Genomic DNA, 17,839 nt, shown 5'->3' with positions numbered 1-17,839 from the left:
TTTATAGAATCCAAGGTTCCATCTACTTCTCCACCCACTCCTCTCCAACCACTCTTCTCCAACTACTCTTCTACTCCTCTTCAATAACATACCCCCACTTATGCTGCTCCTTCCCCCACATGATATTCCTCAACCAAGTCTTAATCACCTTGGCATACGCCCCGGAATCACCCTCAGCCATTGGAATCTTCAAGTCCTTCCCCCTAAAATTGATCAGCTCAACCGGAGTAATAAAAAACGCCGTCCCCGCCGCAAACGCCTCCAACAGCCTCCCCTCCCGCACTGCCTCCTCAATCTCAAACATATCGAATTTGCGCTCCACAACTTCCAGCGGCGCCAAGTCGCCACACGCGCCCTTCTCCAACCGCTCCCGCGCCAGCTCCAGCACGCTCCGCCGCGTCACGCCATCCAGGATGATCCGCTCGTCCAGCGGCGCGGTAACCAGCTGCACCACCCCCTCGCGCGTCCGCCACACGACGAAGAAATTCGACGCCCCAGCCTCGGTGACGCCGCACCGCTCGCCGAACAGCCACAGGATCTGGTCGTAGCCCAGCGCGCGCGCCTCGCCATGGGCGACCAGGCTGGGGCCGTAATTCGCGCCGACCTTGGCGTAGCCGAACCCGCCGGGCCACGCGCGCACCGTGTCGTCGCAGCTCGCCAGCAGCCGCATCCCCGCGCCGCCTGCCGCCGCGGTGCGCGTGTCCAGCGACGGGAAGCAGGACAGGATGATGAAGAGGAGGGCTTCGCGCGGGCGCTGCACGCCGAGCGCGGGGTCGGATGCGATCATCGTGGGGCGGATGTACAGGAAGGCTCCCGGCCGGTCTTTGGGGAGCCATTTTGGCCCGTCGCGCGCGCAGAGGGCGACGATGAGCTTGAGCAGCTCTGGCGGCGCGAAGGCGGGTAGCGCGATGCGGTTGGTGGAGACGAGCATGCGGTTGCAGTTGAGTCGCGGGCGGAAGAGCCGCAGGCGCCCGTCGAAGCCGCGGTAGAGCTTCATGCCTTCGAAGCACTCGGTGGCGTAGTGCAGCACTGAGGCTGTTGGCATGAGGGAGAGGGGGCCGTAGGGCTGCAGCGAGGGCGCGTCCCAGCCTGAGGAGGCGGTCCACCGGGCTTGGATCATGTGGTCGGTGCAGACTTTCTGCGACATGACTTCGGGGCTGTTAGGGGCTGGCACGGGGCGTGGGTCTTTGGTGAGGGTGGTTGTCAGGCGGGAGGCGTCGAGTTCGGCGAGGGAGGATGCGGCGCCGTTGCTGGTGGTGCTGCCGTTGGTGAGGTTGTCCAGTATTCTGTCCGCGGTGCCGTTAGCTGTGGGGATGTCTTTGAGCAACGACGGTGCGGTTTTGGTCACGCTGGTGGCGATGCCATTGGCGGTTAGGTCTGAGGTGGTGGATTCGGCCGCTGTTGGGACGGCTATGGGAGACATGGTGACGGGTTCGTATGAGCAGCAATTATGGAAGAGGCAAAGTGGAAGAAATGTGATAGGCAATTGGAAGAGCCAATTGATACAATTGGAAAATTAATTGAAGTTGAGTCAGTGTGAAATAGTGGAGATGGTGGAGATAAGGCGGAAAGGCAGCACACGGCGCGGAAGGGCATTTTATAGTGGAAGAGTCACCAGGAGCATTTGGCAGAGGATTCTTATCACGCGGACTTCGCTATGGCCATTGAATGACTAGCAAGGGCGAGGTCGAGGTGAATGCAAAAAGCTTGTTGCAGAGTTTTGCTAGCCCCCACTAGCCCACAGTCGGGGCGGGATAGTAGCGGGTAGAGAGTTCGTCTGGCTTGTTCACTGCCTTGACGCGTAGCCAAACGGGCGTGTCGCTGCAGTCCCTGTGATGTAGATGGGAAGGGCGTGACAGTGCAGTCCCCGCCGTCTCTTGCCGGTTTTATCCGTTCCACAATTTCTGCTTTGGGTTTAGCTCCAGCATCGACATTGTGCAGCCGCGGGCCATCCGATGTCGGAATTGCAACTACCCCCCACAACACCAACATACAATATACCAACATGCCAATATAACCATGAAGATAACACGGCAACACGGCAGCAGGATGCACTATTGTCGGGATAGGCATTCCAGGGTTGCTTCCGATGCATGTCGTATGTCCGCAGAATATGCTGTCCGACTACACAAGCAAACCGGTGGCTTAAAACTCAATTTTGCATCTTCAAAAGGCCATGTTTCTTGTGTTGTCGGAGATCACCTTCACAACAAGACGTTGGAATCAATTGGCGAGCTGCCGAGTAATTCAGAAACACGTGACGAAGAGATCTGCAATTGATGCGCTATCACCAGTCATACCTCAATCGCTTCATCATGAGGGTCTATGTTTCCCAACGTCTTGTTTACTCACTTGCTCTTAGACCATCAGCGAGTGGGAGAAGGAGTTCCGCCGTGCCACGGAAAAACACGACGTCGCTGCCCTTAAAGCACTTGGTCCCGCAAAGCCTTTCCTCGTAGTCGTCCCACTTGCGCTTGTTAAACAGTGGATCGAAGAGCTTCAGCGATTCTCACCTATCTTTGATATCCAGGTATACCACAACAAGTCATCAACTCAAAAATCCGCCACTGCTGATGTCCTGCGTTGGAACGTAATCTTCACGCAGAAGCATGAACTCTTCAACGGCGATCTTGCCAATGCACGCGTTGTTGTTATCAGCACGTATGGTACCATTGCTTCGCATCACAGCCCAAACGCGCTCAAGAAGTGGCGCGAGAGAATCTACAAGACGACTGAGGCGAAAGAGTCAGTACGTCAGCCCGACGACTGGTTTGAGCAGCCGGACAGGAAATGGCCTAGGGATCTCTCGGGTCGGTGGCATAGCATCTTGCTCGACGAGGCTCATCACGTCAGGAATAGCGATTCCTTGGCGCACATTGCCATTGGGTTTATGGATTGTCCCTTCACCGTGCTCTACAGCGCCGCCCCGCTGTTCCGCAGGTCACAGCACGGAAAGAGAAGACACCATGCAGCAGTTTGTAACGGTCTTTGATTTCATGCAGCTTTTGGTGCGCTGCTGGGACCAACCCAGTGATGGTCGCGTGGTCCTTCTATCAAAACTCCAAAACAGACATCCAAAAACACCACTCCAAACTCCCGTCACAGCAGCTTCAAAACTCCAGACTAATCCGAAAGGATAATGATCTCGTCGTCTGAGGGGATCTTAGTGACCCCCTCGTAAGTCTCCTCGGCCTCCTCGGCCTCCTCATCCTCATCGTCGTAGTCCTCGTCGTAGTCCTCGTCCAGCACCAACGCGCGCGCCGCCACACGAGGACGAACGGTGGCGGTGGGACCAGCCACCGCACCCATATCCTCTTCCTCCTCCTCTTCCTGGGGTGCTTCATCCTCCTCCATCCCCCAAGCGTAACCATCCTCCTCCGCCAAGCTTTCCTCTCCTCCCACCTCATCCTCGAAACCTCCCAGAAACATCCTCTGAGCCTCCTTAAAGCCCTCCTTCCTTCCCTTTTCTTTCCCCTCTCTCCTCCCTTCCTCCCTCTCCTCCTTCACCCCCTCCTCCCTCCCAGCCCTATACCCCCTCTCAAACTCCACCCCAGCGAAAATCTCATTATCCACCTTCTCCAACAGCAGTTTCTCCTCCAGCTCGTCCTCCCGCCCTTCCCACCACCGCCGCCGCGCCTCGAACTCCGCCCGCTCCCGCCGCGCCTCCTGCGGCGCCGCGTCCTTCAGCCGGCTCGTCTGCGCGAAGGCGCGCTCTTGGTGCTGGAACGCGAGCACCGTGCGGCGGAGGCGCTTGATGGTGAGGTTGGCGGTGGCGAGGGGGTCAGTGAGTTCGGAGGCGGCTTTGCGCTTGCGGGGTGGGGCGGCGGAAGGGGGCTGGTGCTGGCTGGTAGGCGTGAGGTGGATGGTGGTGATGATGGCGGAGTGGGAGAGCGGTCCAGTCGTTGCGAGGAGGATGTCTGGATTGGGGTTAGCGGGCTGAAGGGGTTGCGGTGTGGTGGATAGGGGAGAGGGAAGAGGGAGGTCTGGGTTAGGTGGTGGTGGGAACGTGGAATTTATTAGGATTAGGAGGTGGGTTGGGCGCTTACCGTTTCTTGGTGTCGTCACACCGGCGAAGAGGTCGCGGCAAGCAGTGAGGAGGGAGCGAATTGTGTTCATGGTGGTGATATTGGAGACATTGAAATGACCTGATTGATTGATGTTGTAGATATTCTGCTGGATGTGATGCTGGATGTGATGCTTGACTGAAACCTGAAGAAGAAATGCGAAGGCTTCTGAGTTCAGTATTGTATTCTATAGGCAATAGCCATTTTCATCTATTCACGAACCCTAAAACAATACCCATTGTCGTGAATACCAGGTTGTAGTCTCCATATTCGCCGTTGATTGGCTCCTCTCGCTTAGTCACACCTGCAAGAGCTCAACCTTCACCTCGCACACAGTTCTCCGCGAATAATCGCTCCATAATAACAACGCCAGTGCCTCAGTAGCAGTAATTTTTCAAGATGGATATCAGGGTGTTGAAGCCGTCGGACATCCCACATGTGCAGCTCACGAATATCACGAATTTGCCGGAGAACTACTTTTGCAAATACTACCTCTACCATGCCATGTCGTGGCCGCAGCTGTCGTATGTAGCCGTCGATGTGAGTTGCGCTTTCTCGTATACCGCCTCTATTTCTCCGTCATCTCCTGTCTCTCTATTCTTCGTCATTCGCGAGATCTATTGTCCTTGTTTCGAGATTCGCACAATGCGTTTCCTATTGTCAGGCTGTTCCAAAATTGCCTTTCGGAGACTTCCATTCAATACGGCTTCTTCCATCATTCAGCACAATAGGGGCATAATAGTAGTAAATAATTTTTTTTGGTATTGTAGGTTTCTAGACCGCAGAAAACGCCATATGACCCACCGAAGATCGTGGGCTATGTGCTTGCCAAGATGGAAGAGGAGCCCGCGGATGGCGTCCAGCATGGACATATCACGAGCCTGAGCGTGATGCGCACGCATCGGAGACTCGGGCTCGCGGAGAAGCTTATGAGGCAGAGCCGTGAGTAGCTTTTCTATTCCTTTTCCAAAAAAACATCTCTCCTATGTGCTTTTCCCGGCCCCTGTCAAAGTGGATGCGCGTCTCGCCGTGCTACTCTTCACGAGATTCTTCGCCTGGAATCGATACAGCTAGGGATTCTGCGGCACATTTCCATATTGCTTTGGCGTTCATGTCCCATCGCTACTCCATGCTGCTGAATATCAACATCTGCGTTCTTACCCTTTCTCCGTCCATTCGGCCTAATGCATACGAACAGAACGCGCCATGGCCGAGACCTTCTCGGCGCACTACGTCTCGCTGCACGTCCGCGTCTCCAACACCGCGGCCCTGCACCTCTACCGCGACACGCTCGGCTTCACGGTCGACAAGACGGAGCCCAAGTACTACGCCGACGGCGAGGACGCCTTCCACATGCGCATGGAGCTGTCTGACCTGCGGCTGCAGGCGCAGGACAACGACGAGGAGGAGGAGAGCGAGGAGACGAAGAGCGAGGGCGTGGACGAGGGCGAGGCTGTCGGCAGCGCGGGGAAGAAGGGGGAGGGCGAGGCGGGGGCGGCTGGGGATGCGAAGAAGGCGGCGAAGAAGAGGAAGGTCAAGGTCAAGGTTGGGCGGGGGCTTGGGGTCGGGGATTTGGTGGAGAGGAATGAGGCGAGGCCGAATGCTTGAGGGATTGGGGGTTTGGAATATGTGGGTTGCGCATTAGATTGGGTCACAAAATGCATTTATCTTAACGAACCTGAGTCGGGGCCAATATATCACTCTAATTCTTCCACACCAACAGAGTGCTCGTTTTGATACGTGGAATTTTACATGTGTCCCTTGGTTAGATCGTTCGGCTTAGCTGATAGGTCGGAGAGTACTGCGTGGGGGCCTTTTGGCTTGTGGGATTGACGTTGTGAGATCAATGTTATCTATTAATACAGAAGTCGAGCGAGGGCCTATTGGCTTTTACCACTCTCGTCCGTTAGCGGGTTTAAGATAAGGCCAATGTCGTTGCTGTAAATTTTGTTTTTAAAATATGTCGGTCCTGCTCTCTGGCTAGGGGGTCGCTTAGTCGGGAGCAAAGTTAGCAGGGAGAGCTTCTGACCCAGTACGTATTTGCGCCCGTGTATGAAGCATTACAACCCAAGGCGCTGCTCGACACATGAAGCCTAGCAAATTCTAGGGAGCCACCCCGCTCTCACGTAATGATTGAATGTTGTGTACATAAACGTAAGTAGCCTTGTGAAAAGATATACTGGTAGTTCATGGTCCTTGTTGTGCTCCTACTCCTAGCAATGTTGTTTCATTCTATCATCAGCCAGAATTCCTCTCTGGGTATCCTCTCTGGTATATCCGCGTTCTCGGTTCTACAAGATTATATTTCTTACTAGCAAATTACTTTCGATGCGGGAACTTGAGCGGGTCTCGCTGGAGCTGTACAAGAAAATATTTGATTTTCTGTACCCAAACGATCGCCATGTTCATGTCGCGGAAAATGAAAGGGCGCCAGAATACTTCCCCGTCTTAAGATGAAAAACTCGGAATTTGCGGAAGTCTCTAGATTCACTAGATACGTCACCCTTCATCTAGGTTCGCTGCCTCTCCGCAGTAAGGACGGTGCTGCCAACAGCCTATTGTGATGTATTTTAACTACCCTCGACACCCTGTACCTCGAAATCCCGCCAGAGGGCTGTTTCGATGCGGCTTCCTTACTGCCACTCTAACAAATTATTCCGGCTGACGGATTAGCAATGGTTTGAAATTTCACGTTCAATTTCAACTCGCCTTGGAGCGAAATGGGGATTTCTTTAGAAGAGTTCGTAAAGTGGTTATTAGTCGTAGGTCGGTAAGGAATGGCGCCCGTTCTCAATTAGCGGCTTGGCGCTGCCTAGTGACGTGTCAATTTTAAGGTGGACGAACGCCTAAATCCTCTGCTTCCCATAAAGATCGCGAAAGTGCTAAAGAGAATTCTAAGATACAAATGGAGCCGCTTACAATGGGTGACGAGGTCGCACACATAAGAACACGCGAAAAACAGGCTATCGAACGCGAGAATCAGGCAGTAGAACGCACGCAGCAGGCTATTGAACGCGAACAGCAAGCTATCGAACGTGAGAAAAAGGCTATTGAACGCGAACTACAGGCTATTGAATATGAACGACTTCTTGTATACGAACGGCAGGAGCATAAGATGACCCGCGAGGTTCTTGAACGCGAACGAATAGAGCACCGTAAGACTCATGATGCCCTTAAACGCGAACGAGACGAGCATGATGCGACACAGAGCGCTCTTGAACACGAACGATACAGGCATAGTAAGATCACTCTTGCACTCGAAAGGGGGCTCTCGAGGGCGAAGAGCACCAAGCAGTCCTCGTGGTTCCTAAACACAAACAAAGCACACTGCGAGACCGATGAGGTTCCTGACGGACCAAGAGTACCCATATCAAAGTAAAGCTTGTCAAGGCTGTCAAGGCAGAGCAACAAAGACTCGCGCTAGGGAGAGTGGCTGACCTGCTCTGGCCACACCCTTGTAAGCCGTTACTTACCTGGAATAAAGATAGTGGGTGAGGGTATGGGACTGCCTATAGGCAGACAAGCTTCGAGACGTGCAGCCCTTCTTGGGGGGATTCTGCTCTCTAGGCTACATCCGTCACAGACGCTCCATCGCCAGCGACGAACTCACCATCACATACGAATACCTGGTTGAGAACTTGGAGGAGTCTTAAGGACTGAAGCGTATGTCGGTCTCGCCGGTTTTGTTGATGTAGCCGGTGGTAGATATTGGGCTTGCGGTAGTGCTGTTGGTTCTTGTGATTGGGATTCCGAGCCAAACTCTTGTATCGGTTGTGTCAACAATCAGAACCCAAGCCGCCCCACTTACTCCTCAGGCGCAGCTAAGTGTAACTCCGCAAACCCGCGCTTGCCGGAAGCCAAGATTCTCAGACTTAATGTGTGAACCGTCCGGTCGGGGTTGCTCAGCGCATTCAATTCAGTTACATAGAACAACTCATCGTTCAATCTATAAAATAATCTGACTCAACCGACCTTCGGAATCACCGCCATTTCTCATGCCCCATGCCAGCCACTATCGAAGCCAGTGACCGTCGCTTCATTACCGAAACAGCCTCCACACGACAAAAGCTGCGGTTGCGCCACTTTTCTGGTCTGCAGAGCGTGACCATTTTCGTGCCTCGGTGGGGTGCTGAGGGGGGTAAGCAGTGAGGACCCGATTCTGGAGGCTCTTGGGACTCTGATGGTACTGCACCGGGCTTGTCAATGGCGGTTTACGGCGCGACTGATGATTTAACAAAAATCCAAGCCTGGTGGGATGCTGTTGTACATCATCGAACGACTGCAGATTCGAATTTTCAGGTTTCTATGGAAATCAGAGAAGTCGGAGTGTACGATAGATTTGATGAAAGGGAGGAGTAAAGCAAAGGGGTGATTAAGAAAGCGAGAGGGGTTCCGTGTAGATTACTATTGGCTTTAAAGATCTAGCGCATATGCCCTAGATGCTTCGATTCAGATTGTGTGCCTTAAGTATGAGTACCGGATCAAAGTAAGGCTGTGAAAAGATGAAAGTGCCGGGCAAATTCTGGCCACTAGAAAAAGTCATTGCTATCCATAGTATTTCCTTCCCAGAATGCTATATTAAAAACACGCATTGAGCTGCTCACTCAGAATTATGACTGAAAGGGACAATGTCGTCGCCCTATGTAATACAACCATTAAGTTACAGGTTAGAAAGGAAAATCCGCATTCAGGAGAACGCAGAAGCCGCAGTGCAAAAACTCCGGATTATTGAAAAACGTAGCAGCCATAGTGTAAAATCCCGCGGTAGTAAAACGCAGAAGCCATAGCCCAAGCTACAGCACAAGCGGTGGTCTTGGATCGAATGTTTGCTCCCTACACATCATGGTGTTAAGAAATCTAAGTCTTTCGGAGAATATCCATATTAGGTTGGGTGACTTACCCAAACTCCGCTTTCAGCTCTGGAACCGGGACCCTTGAAAGATAAACCGTCATCACGGGCACCGCCCTGACCTTAGTCATTTCCTCGGCCTCAAACCGCATAGCTTCAAAAGCATCCTCCTCTTCTTCCTCATCCTCTCCACCCCCCATCTCATCTCCCATCTCCACATCCAACCCAGCCCCATTCTCCTTCTTCTCCCCACTACCCCCCAACCCCCCAGCCGTCTTCCCACTCCCGCTACGCCGCAGCTCACCCTTTCTTTCGGACTTCATCTCCTCCACCCGACCCGCCACGGCCGAATATTGAAACCACCTACTCTTCCTCCCAACAAGCTCCCTCTTCGCAATCTCTACTACGCTCAGCATCCTGTTCGCGAACGGCGCCCGCGCCGTCACCGCCACAACCGCGGGCTTCTGGCTCGTCTGCGCGAGCGAGAACTCGTTCTCCAGCAGCGCTAGCAGCGCCGTCACCTTCGCCGTTATCTTCGCGCTCGCGCCGATCGGCAGGTGGTGCAGATCGTAGCTTCCGGCGACGGCGTCGCGCAGACTGGGCGGGAGCAGCGCGAGCGGGTCGATGGGAGCGGCGGGGAGGCTTGCGGCTGCCGGGGCTGGCGGCTGGGGAAGGGCCTGCGGGAGCGGTGCGAGGGCCGAGGGGAGAGAGGGCGCCGCGGCGAATTGAGGGGGCTGGTCGCCGTCGGCCCAGGGCAATTTGTCGAGTCGGCGGCGGGAGACTGGACGGGGGTTTGGCTCCTCGAGTGTGGTGCCGTTGCTGTTTTCATTGATGGTGATGGCGGCGGGAGGAGGGAGTTTGGCGGGCTTGGGTGTGGTTTGTTTGCTCTTTGATGCTGAGGTGGATGAGGCGGATTTGGCTTTGAACTTGTTGGTGCGGGCCATGGTGGGCCTGGTGGGAGCTTGGTAAGCTGTGGAGGGAGGGGGAGATGGACGGATTGGCTGGGGTTAAGGTGAGTGAGGCTGGTGTGGAGGGTGTAGATAGAAATAAATTCACGACGCGGTCATGTGAGTTCGCGAAGACGCAGCGAGCTTTGAAGGTCTGTTGGGAAACATGGTTGCCACGTGGCTGGGAGCGGGCTAGTTCCCCACAAAGATATTGTCATGAACTCGCACAATACAAATTCTAAGCTTCCAGGTTTCATCGCTTTTCAGCCTTCCAATTGAAGTCGAAAATGGTGAATCAAGATAATGCCTCGCAAGCTGCTGCCCTGAGAGAAGAAGGCAATGGATTCTACAAGCGCGGGAGAATCGATGATGGTGAGTTTCATTCATATCTTATCTATGCATCTAGCTAACGCCCATGATACCTAGCACTCAATGCCTACCTCAGAGCCTCAGAAATAACACCCGATGACCCAGCACCATTCTCGAATCTTTCTGCTGCTTCTTTCGAAGCAGGCAAGTATTCATCCGCCATTGACTATGCCGAGCAAGCTCTAGCTAAGCTTGGAGATGCTTCCAGTCCACTTGGGCAGCGACTGTACACACGTATTACCAAAGCACATGTGCATCTGAAGCAATTCGACGAGGCAAAGTCTACTCTTTCCAATCTCATGCGAGACGGCGAATACACGACTTTAGACAAGACCCTCCAACAAATCGGCTTATACCATACAACTCTTCCAGATGAGAAGCAGATGCTAGTGAATATTATTAGCAGGGTCCCACGGTACAAACCAAGCTCGTAGGTACTGTGCTCTCCTTGAAGGGCCGACCCCTGACAATAACAGGCAAGATGCTGTGGAATATTTCACTGTTGGCCACGATTGTGCTACATCTCAATTCGACGCAGCGCTATGTGATAGTTCCACCCAAGATGCTATCTCCATATTTTTCGCCGGCATTGGAGATGCTCGCCATTTTTACGCAACGATTGCGGATATTGCACGTCATGAGCGAAATTCCAAAAAGATGCCGAAGCGAAAATACCACTTTACGGTTCTAGACCTCAAAGCACCAGCTATTGCCCGGGATTTGATTATCCTCTACTTGCTTATAAAGCTGTCCAAAATTCAAGATAAAGCATTGCCTGAATGGACGGATACATTGACTGCGGTATACTTCATTTTCGCCACGCCGATAGTTCCGGGCCATGTATACGAGACTCTTCAGAGAACCGTACAGGAGATTATTTCCGACATCAGTGATCCTGGAAAGCTTCCTGGCTGGCTCTACCTCTACGAGCCAGATAAAGAAGCCGTCGTGAAAACTCTGAGGTCCTGGGAAACCGAAACTTTGAAGAGATTTGATACACGCCCAATCCGTCAACTGGCCATGTCTCATAATGTAAAAACTTCTGTGCGGCTTTCTGCGATGGGAGGTCAATCACTGGTGCCTCCCGGTTGCGAAAAAGAACGGGCTAGGTTTCTGGAAACTGGAATACTTGAACCAGCACCAGAGTTTCTCAAACGGCACGACGAAGAACTGCAAAGACTGCTCGGAGAGACTAGTAAGAAAAGCGAAACCGAGGTGGGCAAATATCTGGACATGAACTGGAAAACGAACGTGACGGTAATTGATCTAGAATGGGAGGATAACAAATGGACCTCTGAACCCCCTGACATGGGATTTCATCCGTTCGATGTCGCAGGACAATTGATTGAGGAAACTGGTATCAAACCAAAGGACCCAAAAAGACTCTTCGATTATACAACAGAATTTTTCATTCGGGCGGCTAGAGCCCTCGGTCAGCTAGAAGGCCAGCTTACTATCGAAGTAGTGATGGGCGAACTTCTAGAAACACTGGAGAAGATTCGTTTTGGTCTCCTTGACCGACGGAGTGACGCGCTACAGGGAGAAAAGAATTCGGAATCTGATTTATTCCCTCTATGCTACGATCGGATACATATGAGTAATATCCCGTAAGCTAGTCATTGCCCTTTAGGTTATCGTTACTGACTGACCCTTAGTGACTACATTGGCGGCTCATTGACGTCTTTATTATACAGTATGCCAGTACTGAAGCCGAACAAGACCTCCTGGCTGTCATCGAATTGCCTTCGGAATTCTAACCAGTGGAAAACTATCAATGACTTCAATAACGAGTATTTCCTCATAAATGATGGTCTGTCAATGCAGAAACTTACTCTCGTTCAACTCGTCCACGACCAGCCGATTTTGAAAGCCGATCCCCGGGACATAAATCCATACATCATGGCCAACTACATTAACTACCAGCGCGATACAAGCATATCGAGAATTCCTTTCAAACACCTCGTAGCCCGTGCAGAGCTAGAACGCTGGCTCTATGCTCACTTCTTCAAACTCGCCATTCCGGTTGAGCGTGCTATTAAAGGGTGGTCGTTAATCTACGCTCCGCTGAACCTCACCATGTTTTTCCGCGTTCTTTCTCACCTCCATGAGATCGGATATCCAGCCCACTGGCTCTCGGAAGTCCTCCACAACATCATCAGCAACACCGTCCACACAACAGCACGCCCACCACGAACTTCGCCACTCGAGATTGCCGAAGTCAAGGCGGCGAACCCAATGCGAAAGATCTGTACAGCGCCGTTCGTGCCCGAGCTGAGTACCCTTACAACACTCTGGCAGCACAGCTTGCCCTTCGGTATCATTTCGCCAGATCTCCCTTCTGTCTCCGACATTCACAGGTACCAGATCATGTTTGAGTCCGTTCACAACACGGCAGTCAGCACTCAGACCCTCATGCTCCTCTTCCTTGACATTTCGTACATGAAAGAGGGCGGTAAACAACCCGTCCCACTTCGCCCGTTCCTCGTCGATGACGAAACCGGGCACCAGAAAGCCGACGCGGTAAAGTGGCGCGAGAAGGGGCTAATAGCGGTGACTACATTGAATTGGAACCCGAAGGAAAAGCGGGCTGAGTTCTGGATGCGGGACGATCTTGTGCAGCGGTGGTTTGAGGAGAAGAGATGGCTGGCGTTTCTCTGGCGGACGGATGCTTGGATCCCGCAGAGTCAGCCGGTCATCCCGGATCAGAGGTGGGTGAAGAAGATGCCTACGCTGTTTTAATGTGAAGAGCTGGGTTGATGGGGATGCAGGCGGCGACCTGTCGCTAGGCAAATAATTGATTTAGTCTCCTGGTAGTGCTCCCAGTTGTGCTTTCGTAACTGGCTTCAGATAATGCTGCATGGCCCTCAGCCTCAGCCATGACTAGCATGTTTACCCCGAGGTGCAGAAACTATTTCATCTCTAATCTTGTTGCGCCCATTTGTGTTTGCCAACTTGTCACATAAACGCGAGAAAGCACACCTACATAGTGGCGTTGAGCACAAAATCGGCACCGGAGCACGTTCCCTTGCACGAAGTCTATAGCAGTAAGGCCACCATTAATGATATTAGGACGGGCTATACAAGCTGAAGCTCATTAGGTTTCTGTTGAACGGACGATCAAGACTAAGAACTCTGTCTATTAAAGAGGGCTCTAGAAGCTCTCTATATATATAAGGTAGGTCCAGGCAACTGAAACAAAATAGGTAATAGAAACAGGTGGTGAGACATAGGGTACTAGGCATTAAAGACAGTAGTAGATAGTGGTAATGAAATCCGATTTAGGTTGATACACCCCCTAGCTACACAGACCCTTCTGGGCTGCTATAGAAATACTAAAAAGTTACGATACTAATTTAGTGTTAAGTTAAAGAAATCTTCTATATAGTTACCTTGTCCAAATATTATCTAAATTAAATTAAATTAGATCCTTGTCGGGAATGAGGCAAGCGGTCGTCACGTGTCGTCACGTGTCGCCGCGGCACTAGCGTGGTGAGGAACCTTAGGTTCCTCACCCACCCCCTGATTCTCAACAACAAGCTTTATCAACCTTTTCCATCACTGTATCTACTCAAGTAGTATTGGTGATTTGCCCTATGTTTCTAACACTAATTAGTGGTTGAATACACAGTTAACCACAGAGCAGCTAGGTTTTTAAATAGAAGAGATAGTCTCGTGCAGGGGTGCTATATGCGCTCATATGGAATGGATCCTGGCGATACTGTACTACCTTAGACTTGCGGAAAACTAGTAATAGAAGTATTACTAAGTACTAGGAGATACTAAGTTGCGTCTATTACGTAGAACAATTACGTTTACGAAGATTTGGTTGAGTACTTTAGGTTAGAAGTGTTACTAAACCTAAGGTCCTAAGTTGACGTCCGAAACGCGTCGAACAATATCTTAAATTGCCTACTTTTAGACAGCAAACCTACGAGATCCTATAAAACCGAAAATCCTGCCTACCTTTAATGTATAACACCTCGTTAATTCTACCTACTATAGTATTAACCTATTTAAAGAAGTATAAAAAAGATATTAACCCGGAGATATAGGATAGAGCTATAACTAACTTTATAACCGCTAAGCAATAGAACCTAAATAGATTTTTAGTATACCATATAAAATACTATAAAGATAGTAAATACGATAATACCGCGCTATGGTATTGTATAAAGGAGGACTTTATTAGATAGATAAAGGAAACATAGGTTCCTATAAATAAAGATATCGTATAGGACTTCTGTAACTTCCTTTAGAAGTATAGAGTATTTGTCCCTATAAATGGGGGTAGTATTAGGGATAATATTTAGGAACACGTTATTAATATAAAGGAAGAGCATAAATAGACTCTATAAGAGATTAAGTACCAACTATATACTATAAAGAAGCTTAAATTATAATAGAACCTAAGTAATATACTACTAGAGACGCGTCCTAACTCTATTACTTTAGGTATAAGTTCTAACGTTCTATATCCATCGCCTCTACCTCTGTCTTTAACTCCCCTGTATTAACTAGCTTAACCTATAGCCTTAATTAATAACCCCTAATAAGCGCAAGATCCCCTTGCTTCGCGGTTTAATAACCTTTAAACTCTACTAACTAGATCTACGTTACCATCGCAGCCTACAATATAATGTAGCTAAATACTAATTAGAGGTACCTTAAAAATGCTTATAGAGCTTATAAAGCTTTATTTGGAATAAGAGAAGAAGTTTAGCGGAGAACTATATAATATCCTTAATTTAAAGTTATATATCTTTTACGACTGTTACTAGAAGGTTAGACTAGAACCTAATTAATACTATATTACTTATTTAGTTATGCTTAAGGGCTAAGCTAGTACCTTCTATTATAATTATTTGGTAGGAAAAGGATATAATTTTAACCGAATAATATATAAAATAAGATGCTACTTTAAAACAGAGGAGAATAAGCAGCAGTATATATTGGAGTAGAGAGAGACTACTTTTCTAAGAATTATTACTATAAACCCAGGTGCCTCTTAACTTAATTATCTTTAAAAGCTCTTTAATTAACTCTAAATAATTTAGCGTGGTTTATCTAAATTATATTAAGAGGACTTTAGCCTACGCGATTAAGTTATTAGCGTATGCTAAGGTGTTAAAGAATATAACCTTACTCTCTTTAACTTTGTAAGTACTTATAAAGGAGTATATGCTTAATTAAGATCCTCTATTAGCACCGCCCTACGCTCTTAAAAAGTATAGTAATTTAACGCCTAACTTTAACCTACTTTAATTAACCTGGCCGACTAATATAATTATAACTAGACTAATTAAATATATAGTGGTTATAGCAGGGGATATAGTAGAGGGTATAATTAATATTAACTATAAAGCAATCGTGGAGGTCCTTATAGAGGTTTATTTTGCAATAATTAGTAGAAGAAATGCTACGTTTATAAGAAGCCAAATTACTGGTTAACTAGATACCCCCTTAATAGATAAAAGAAGGCATATAATAAGTTTCGCTAGAGCGCATAAAATATCGGAAACTAAGAAGTTACTATAGCCTACTTTTAAAGCTTCCTGGTTTAATATAAAGGTAAAGAAAATCTTAAGGGTAAGATTAATAAGGCTAAACAGCTCCTTATAGATATGGAAATTAAGGACTACTCTTCTAACTAATACTTTACCGAGTATGGTAAGGTAAATGGTATATAAACCGTTACTATCCTTAATAACTAATCTACGCTCCATTCTGTTATAAGGTTAGATATCTTTAATAAGCTAAAGAAAAGTTCCGCGTTCTCCTTTAATAACAGATACTTAGTGAACGTCTTTTATAGTATTATGCTAGATACTAAAGCCGTAGGAGTATCTATAGTAGAAGAACCTTAAGTCCGAGCTCTTTAGCAGCTTAATAGTTCTATTTAGATTAACTAATTAACAGTAGGCCAATATATAATTCGCTTTGGTAAGGGTATTATAATCTCTTTTAGTATAATTAAGGTCCAAACCCCGTTAGGATATATTACTTTCTATATTATTCCTATAAATACCCTATTCCTATTTTGCATCTAAGATATAAATAAATTAGGCGTTAAGCTTAATAACCTTAAGAATATGCTTATTTAGGGAGATAATTAGGTGCATATCGTACGCAAGTAGGGTTACCCTTAGTTGCTCCTTTAATAGCTAGAAAGGAGTATTGCTTAGAGTTACTTAACCAAGTTAGAGCTACGTTAACTATATCGTTGTTTTAGCTACCCATCCGTTCACTAACTGCTTAGGGTTCTTTAATAAGTAGGTTATAAAGTTAAGGTTAAGGCGATTAAACATCTTATAAAGTACTGCTATTACTACTAAATAAACCAGAAGTCCCCTAGCTAATTTAAGTTTACCCTTAAAGATAACTATAACTTTAACTTCTATATCATTATAGATGTTATATATCTTAGCGGTAAGCTAATACTCTAAGTTATTAACTTCTTAACCTCCTTCTAAGCCGCACGCTTTTTAAAAGATATATTAGCTAGGAACGCATAGGATACTCTTTAATTATACTAGATTAATGTCTACTTAGGACCCCCTAATTAAATTGTTTATAACGTAGGAAAGAACTTCTTATTTATAGAGTTTTAATAATAGGTAAAGGCAATAATAATTAAGGTTAAGGAAGTCCCCATTAAGGCATATAATAGTGTTGGAAAGGTAGAATAATACTATACGCCATTACGCCGCGTATATAAGATTATTTCTTTAGAACTAGAGGGTGCTAGCGAAGAGCTTATCCTATAGATAGCTATTAAGGCTGTTAATAATACCGCTAGCCTAAATAGGCTCGTACCTATGTTGCTAGTCTTTAGCGCCTACCCTTAAATAACTAATGATTCTCCACTATCTCCCTCTATTGTATAATAAGCTAAGGCGATTTATAAGGTAACGAAGGAGGTATAACGTCTCTACGCCACGCGCTAGGTTAATAATGTACTAGAAATAAGAAATGGCCCAAATACCTTAACTACGCTTAATCTGCTACTCTAATCTAAGGTACGCATATAGCGTAAAAAGGGAGGATAGTTAGGCCTATATAAACTTATTATAATTAATAGTTAGACTTATACTCTTTAGATGCCCCATAGACCTACTTAATTTTATTTAACTGTTATTAAGCCTTATTATAAAGATAATAGTTCCGAGCCTTTATAGGATACCCTAAAAGACACCCTAGGAGATGCCCTAAAGGAGAACCATAATTAACGTGCCCTAGAAGGCGACTACGACCCTAATATAACTATAGTAGATACGCTATAACCATAACGCGGTAGAGGTTACCCGAAAGGATTACAAAACCACTAATACCTTATTAATTTTAAAGAGCAACTCGTTGCCGCTATTAAGAATAGAGTTAAGCTGTTAATGGCCTTTATGACAGCTAAAGAAAAGGCTGACTTTAAGCTTATAAAACAGCTCTAAAAGGAAGGCCGTATTATAACTTTAGGAGCTCCTTTCCAAGTATCTAATAAGCAGGAGATTGACGGTCTTATTATAAGAGGAGTCTTTAAGTTTAAGAAGTATAACCCTACTAAGTTTGATAGGGTTTGTATATTTAGGTTAAGAATAGTTAATAAGATTAAAGGCAAA

The 17,839-nt window shown here is 47.9% G+C and overlaps 6 protein-coding genes across 6 annotated transcripts; 3 read left to right on the top strand and 3 right to left on the bottom strand.

The window, feature by feature from the left end:
• Positions 1-70: 70 nt before the first annotated feature.
• On the bottom strand, positions 71-1,423 carry K441DRAFT_576814 (branched-chain-amino-acid aminotransferase-like protein; the record flags this gene model as incomplete). Its single annotated transcript, XM_067644212.1, has 1 exon — positions 71-1,423. The coding sequence occupies one exon, from the start codon at positions 1,421-1,423 to the stop codon at positions 71-73; it is 1,353 nt and encodes a 450-aa protein (XP_067500531.1).
• A 1,278-nt stretch (positions 1,424-2,701) lies between these two features.
• Positions 2,702-4,330, bottom strand: K441DRAFT_227156 (uncharacterized protein). The gene has a single exon (XM_067640625.1). The coding sequence runs from the start codon at positions 4,114-4,116 to the stop codon at positions 3,124-3,126; it is 993 nt and encodes a 330-aa protein (XP_067500530.1). The 5' UTR covers positions 4,117-4,330; the 3' UTR covers positions 2,702-3,123.
• A 75-nt stretch (positions 4,331-4,405) lies between these two features.
• On the top strand, positions 4,406-5,977 carry K441DRAFT_665288 (acyl-CoA N-acyltransferase). The gene is made up of 3 exons (XM_067649475.1): positions 4,406-4,604; positions 4,835-5,006; positions 5,263-5,977. Exons 1-3 carry the CDS (start codon positions 4,464-4,466, stop codon positions 5,670-5,672), a joined length of 723 nt encoding a protein of 240 aa, XP_067500529.1. The 5' UTR covers positions 4,406-4,463; the 3' UTR covers positions 5,673-5,977.
• A 951-nt stretch (positions 5,978-6,928) lies between these two features.
• K441DRAFT_227113 (uncharacterized protein) lies at positions 6,929-7,855 on the top strand. The gene has a single exon (XM_067640623.1). It carries the CDS (start codon positions 6,970-6,972, stop codon positions 7,441-7,443), a length of 474 nt encoding a protein of 157 aa, XP_067500528.1. The 5' UTR covers positions 6,929-6,969; the 3' UTR covers positions 7,444-7,855.
• Positions 7,856-8,857: 1,002 nt separating this feature from the next.
• K441DRAFT_679897 (uncharacterized protein) lies at positions 8,858-9,857 on the bottom strand (the record flags this gene model as incomplete). Its single annotated transcript, XM_067651319.1, has 2 exons — positions 8,858-8,897; positions 8,965-9,857. The coding sequence occupies 2 exons, from the start codon at positions 9,855-9,857 to the stop codon at positions 8,858-8,860; spliced, it is 933 nt and encodes a 310-aa protein (XP_067500527.1).
• Positions 9,858-10,002: 145 nt separating this feature from the next.
• On the top strand, positions 10,003-13,216 carry K441DRAFT_227144 (uncharacterized protein). Its single transcript, XM_067640624.1, has 4 exons — positions 10,003-10,232; positions 10,287-10,659; positions 10,706-11,836; positions 11,885-13,216. The coding sequence occupies exons 1-4, from the start codon at positions 10,148-10,150 to the stop codon at positions 12,966-12,968; spliced, it is 2,673 nt and encodes an 890-aa protein (XP_067500526.1). The 5' UTR covers positions 10,003-10,147; the 3' UTR covers positions 12,969-13,216.
• The last annotated feature ends 4,623 nt before the right edge of the window (positions 13,217-17,839 follow it).

Source organism: Cenococcum geophilum (genome assembly GCF_001692895.1).
Source record: "Cenococcum geophilum 1.58 unplaced genomic scaffold K441scaffold_42, whole genome shotgun sequence".
NCBI classification, from domain to species: Eukaryota; Fungi; Ascomycota; class Dothideomycetes; order Gloniales; family Gloniaceae; genus Cenococcum; species Cenococcum geophilum.
The sequence above is the reverse complement of the archived record's forward strand: the minus strand, read 5'-3'. Positions and strand labels throughout refer to the sequence as shown.

Coding starts and splice junctions, on each gene's coding strand:
- K441DRAFT_227156 (XM_067640625.1), bottom strand. CDS start 4,116: ATGAACACAATTCGCTCCCTCCTCACTGCTTGCCGCGACCTCTTCGCC.
- K441DRAFT_665288 (XM_067649475.1), top strand. CDS start 4,464: ATGGATATCAGGGTGTTGAAGCCGTCGGACATCCCACATGTGCAGCTC. Junction 4,605..4,834: donor TGTCGTATGTAGCCGTCGAT/GTGAGTTGCGCT, acceptor TTGGTATTGTAG/GTTTCTAGACCGCAGAAAAC. Junction 5,007..5,262: donor GAAGCTTATGAGGCAGAGCC/GTGAGTAGCTTT, acceptor GCATACGAACAG/AACGCGCCATGGCCGAGACC.
- K441DRAFT_227144 (XM_067640624.1), top strand. CDS start 10,148: ATGGTGAATCAAGATAATGCCTCGCAAGCTGCTGCCCTGAGAGAAGAA. Junction 10,233..10,286: donor GCGCGGGAGAATCGATGATG/GTGAGTTTCATT, acceptor CATGATACCTAG/CACTCAATGCCTACCTCAGA. Junction 10,660..10,705: donor CCACGGTACAAACCAAGCTC/GTAGGTACTGTG, acceptor TGACAATAACAG/GCAAGATGCTGTGGAATATT.
- K441DRAFT_227113 (XM_067640623.1), top strand. CDS start 6,970: ATGGAGCCGCTTACAATGGGTGACGAGGTCGCACACATAAGAACACGC.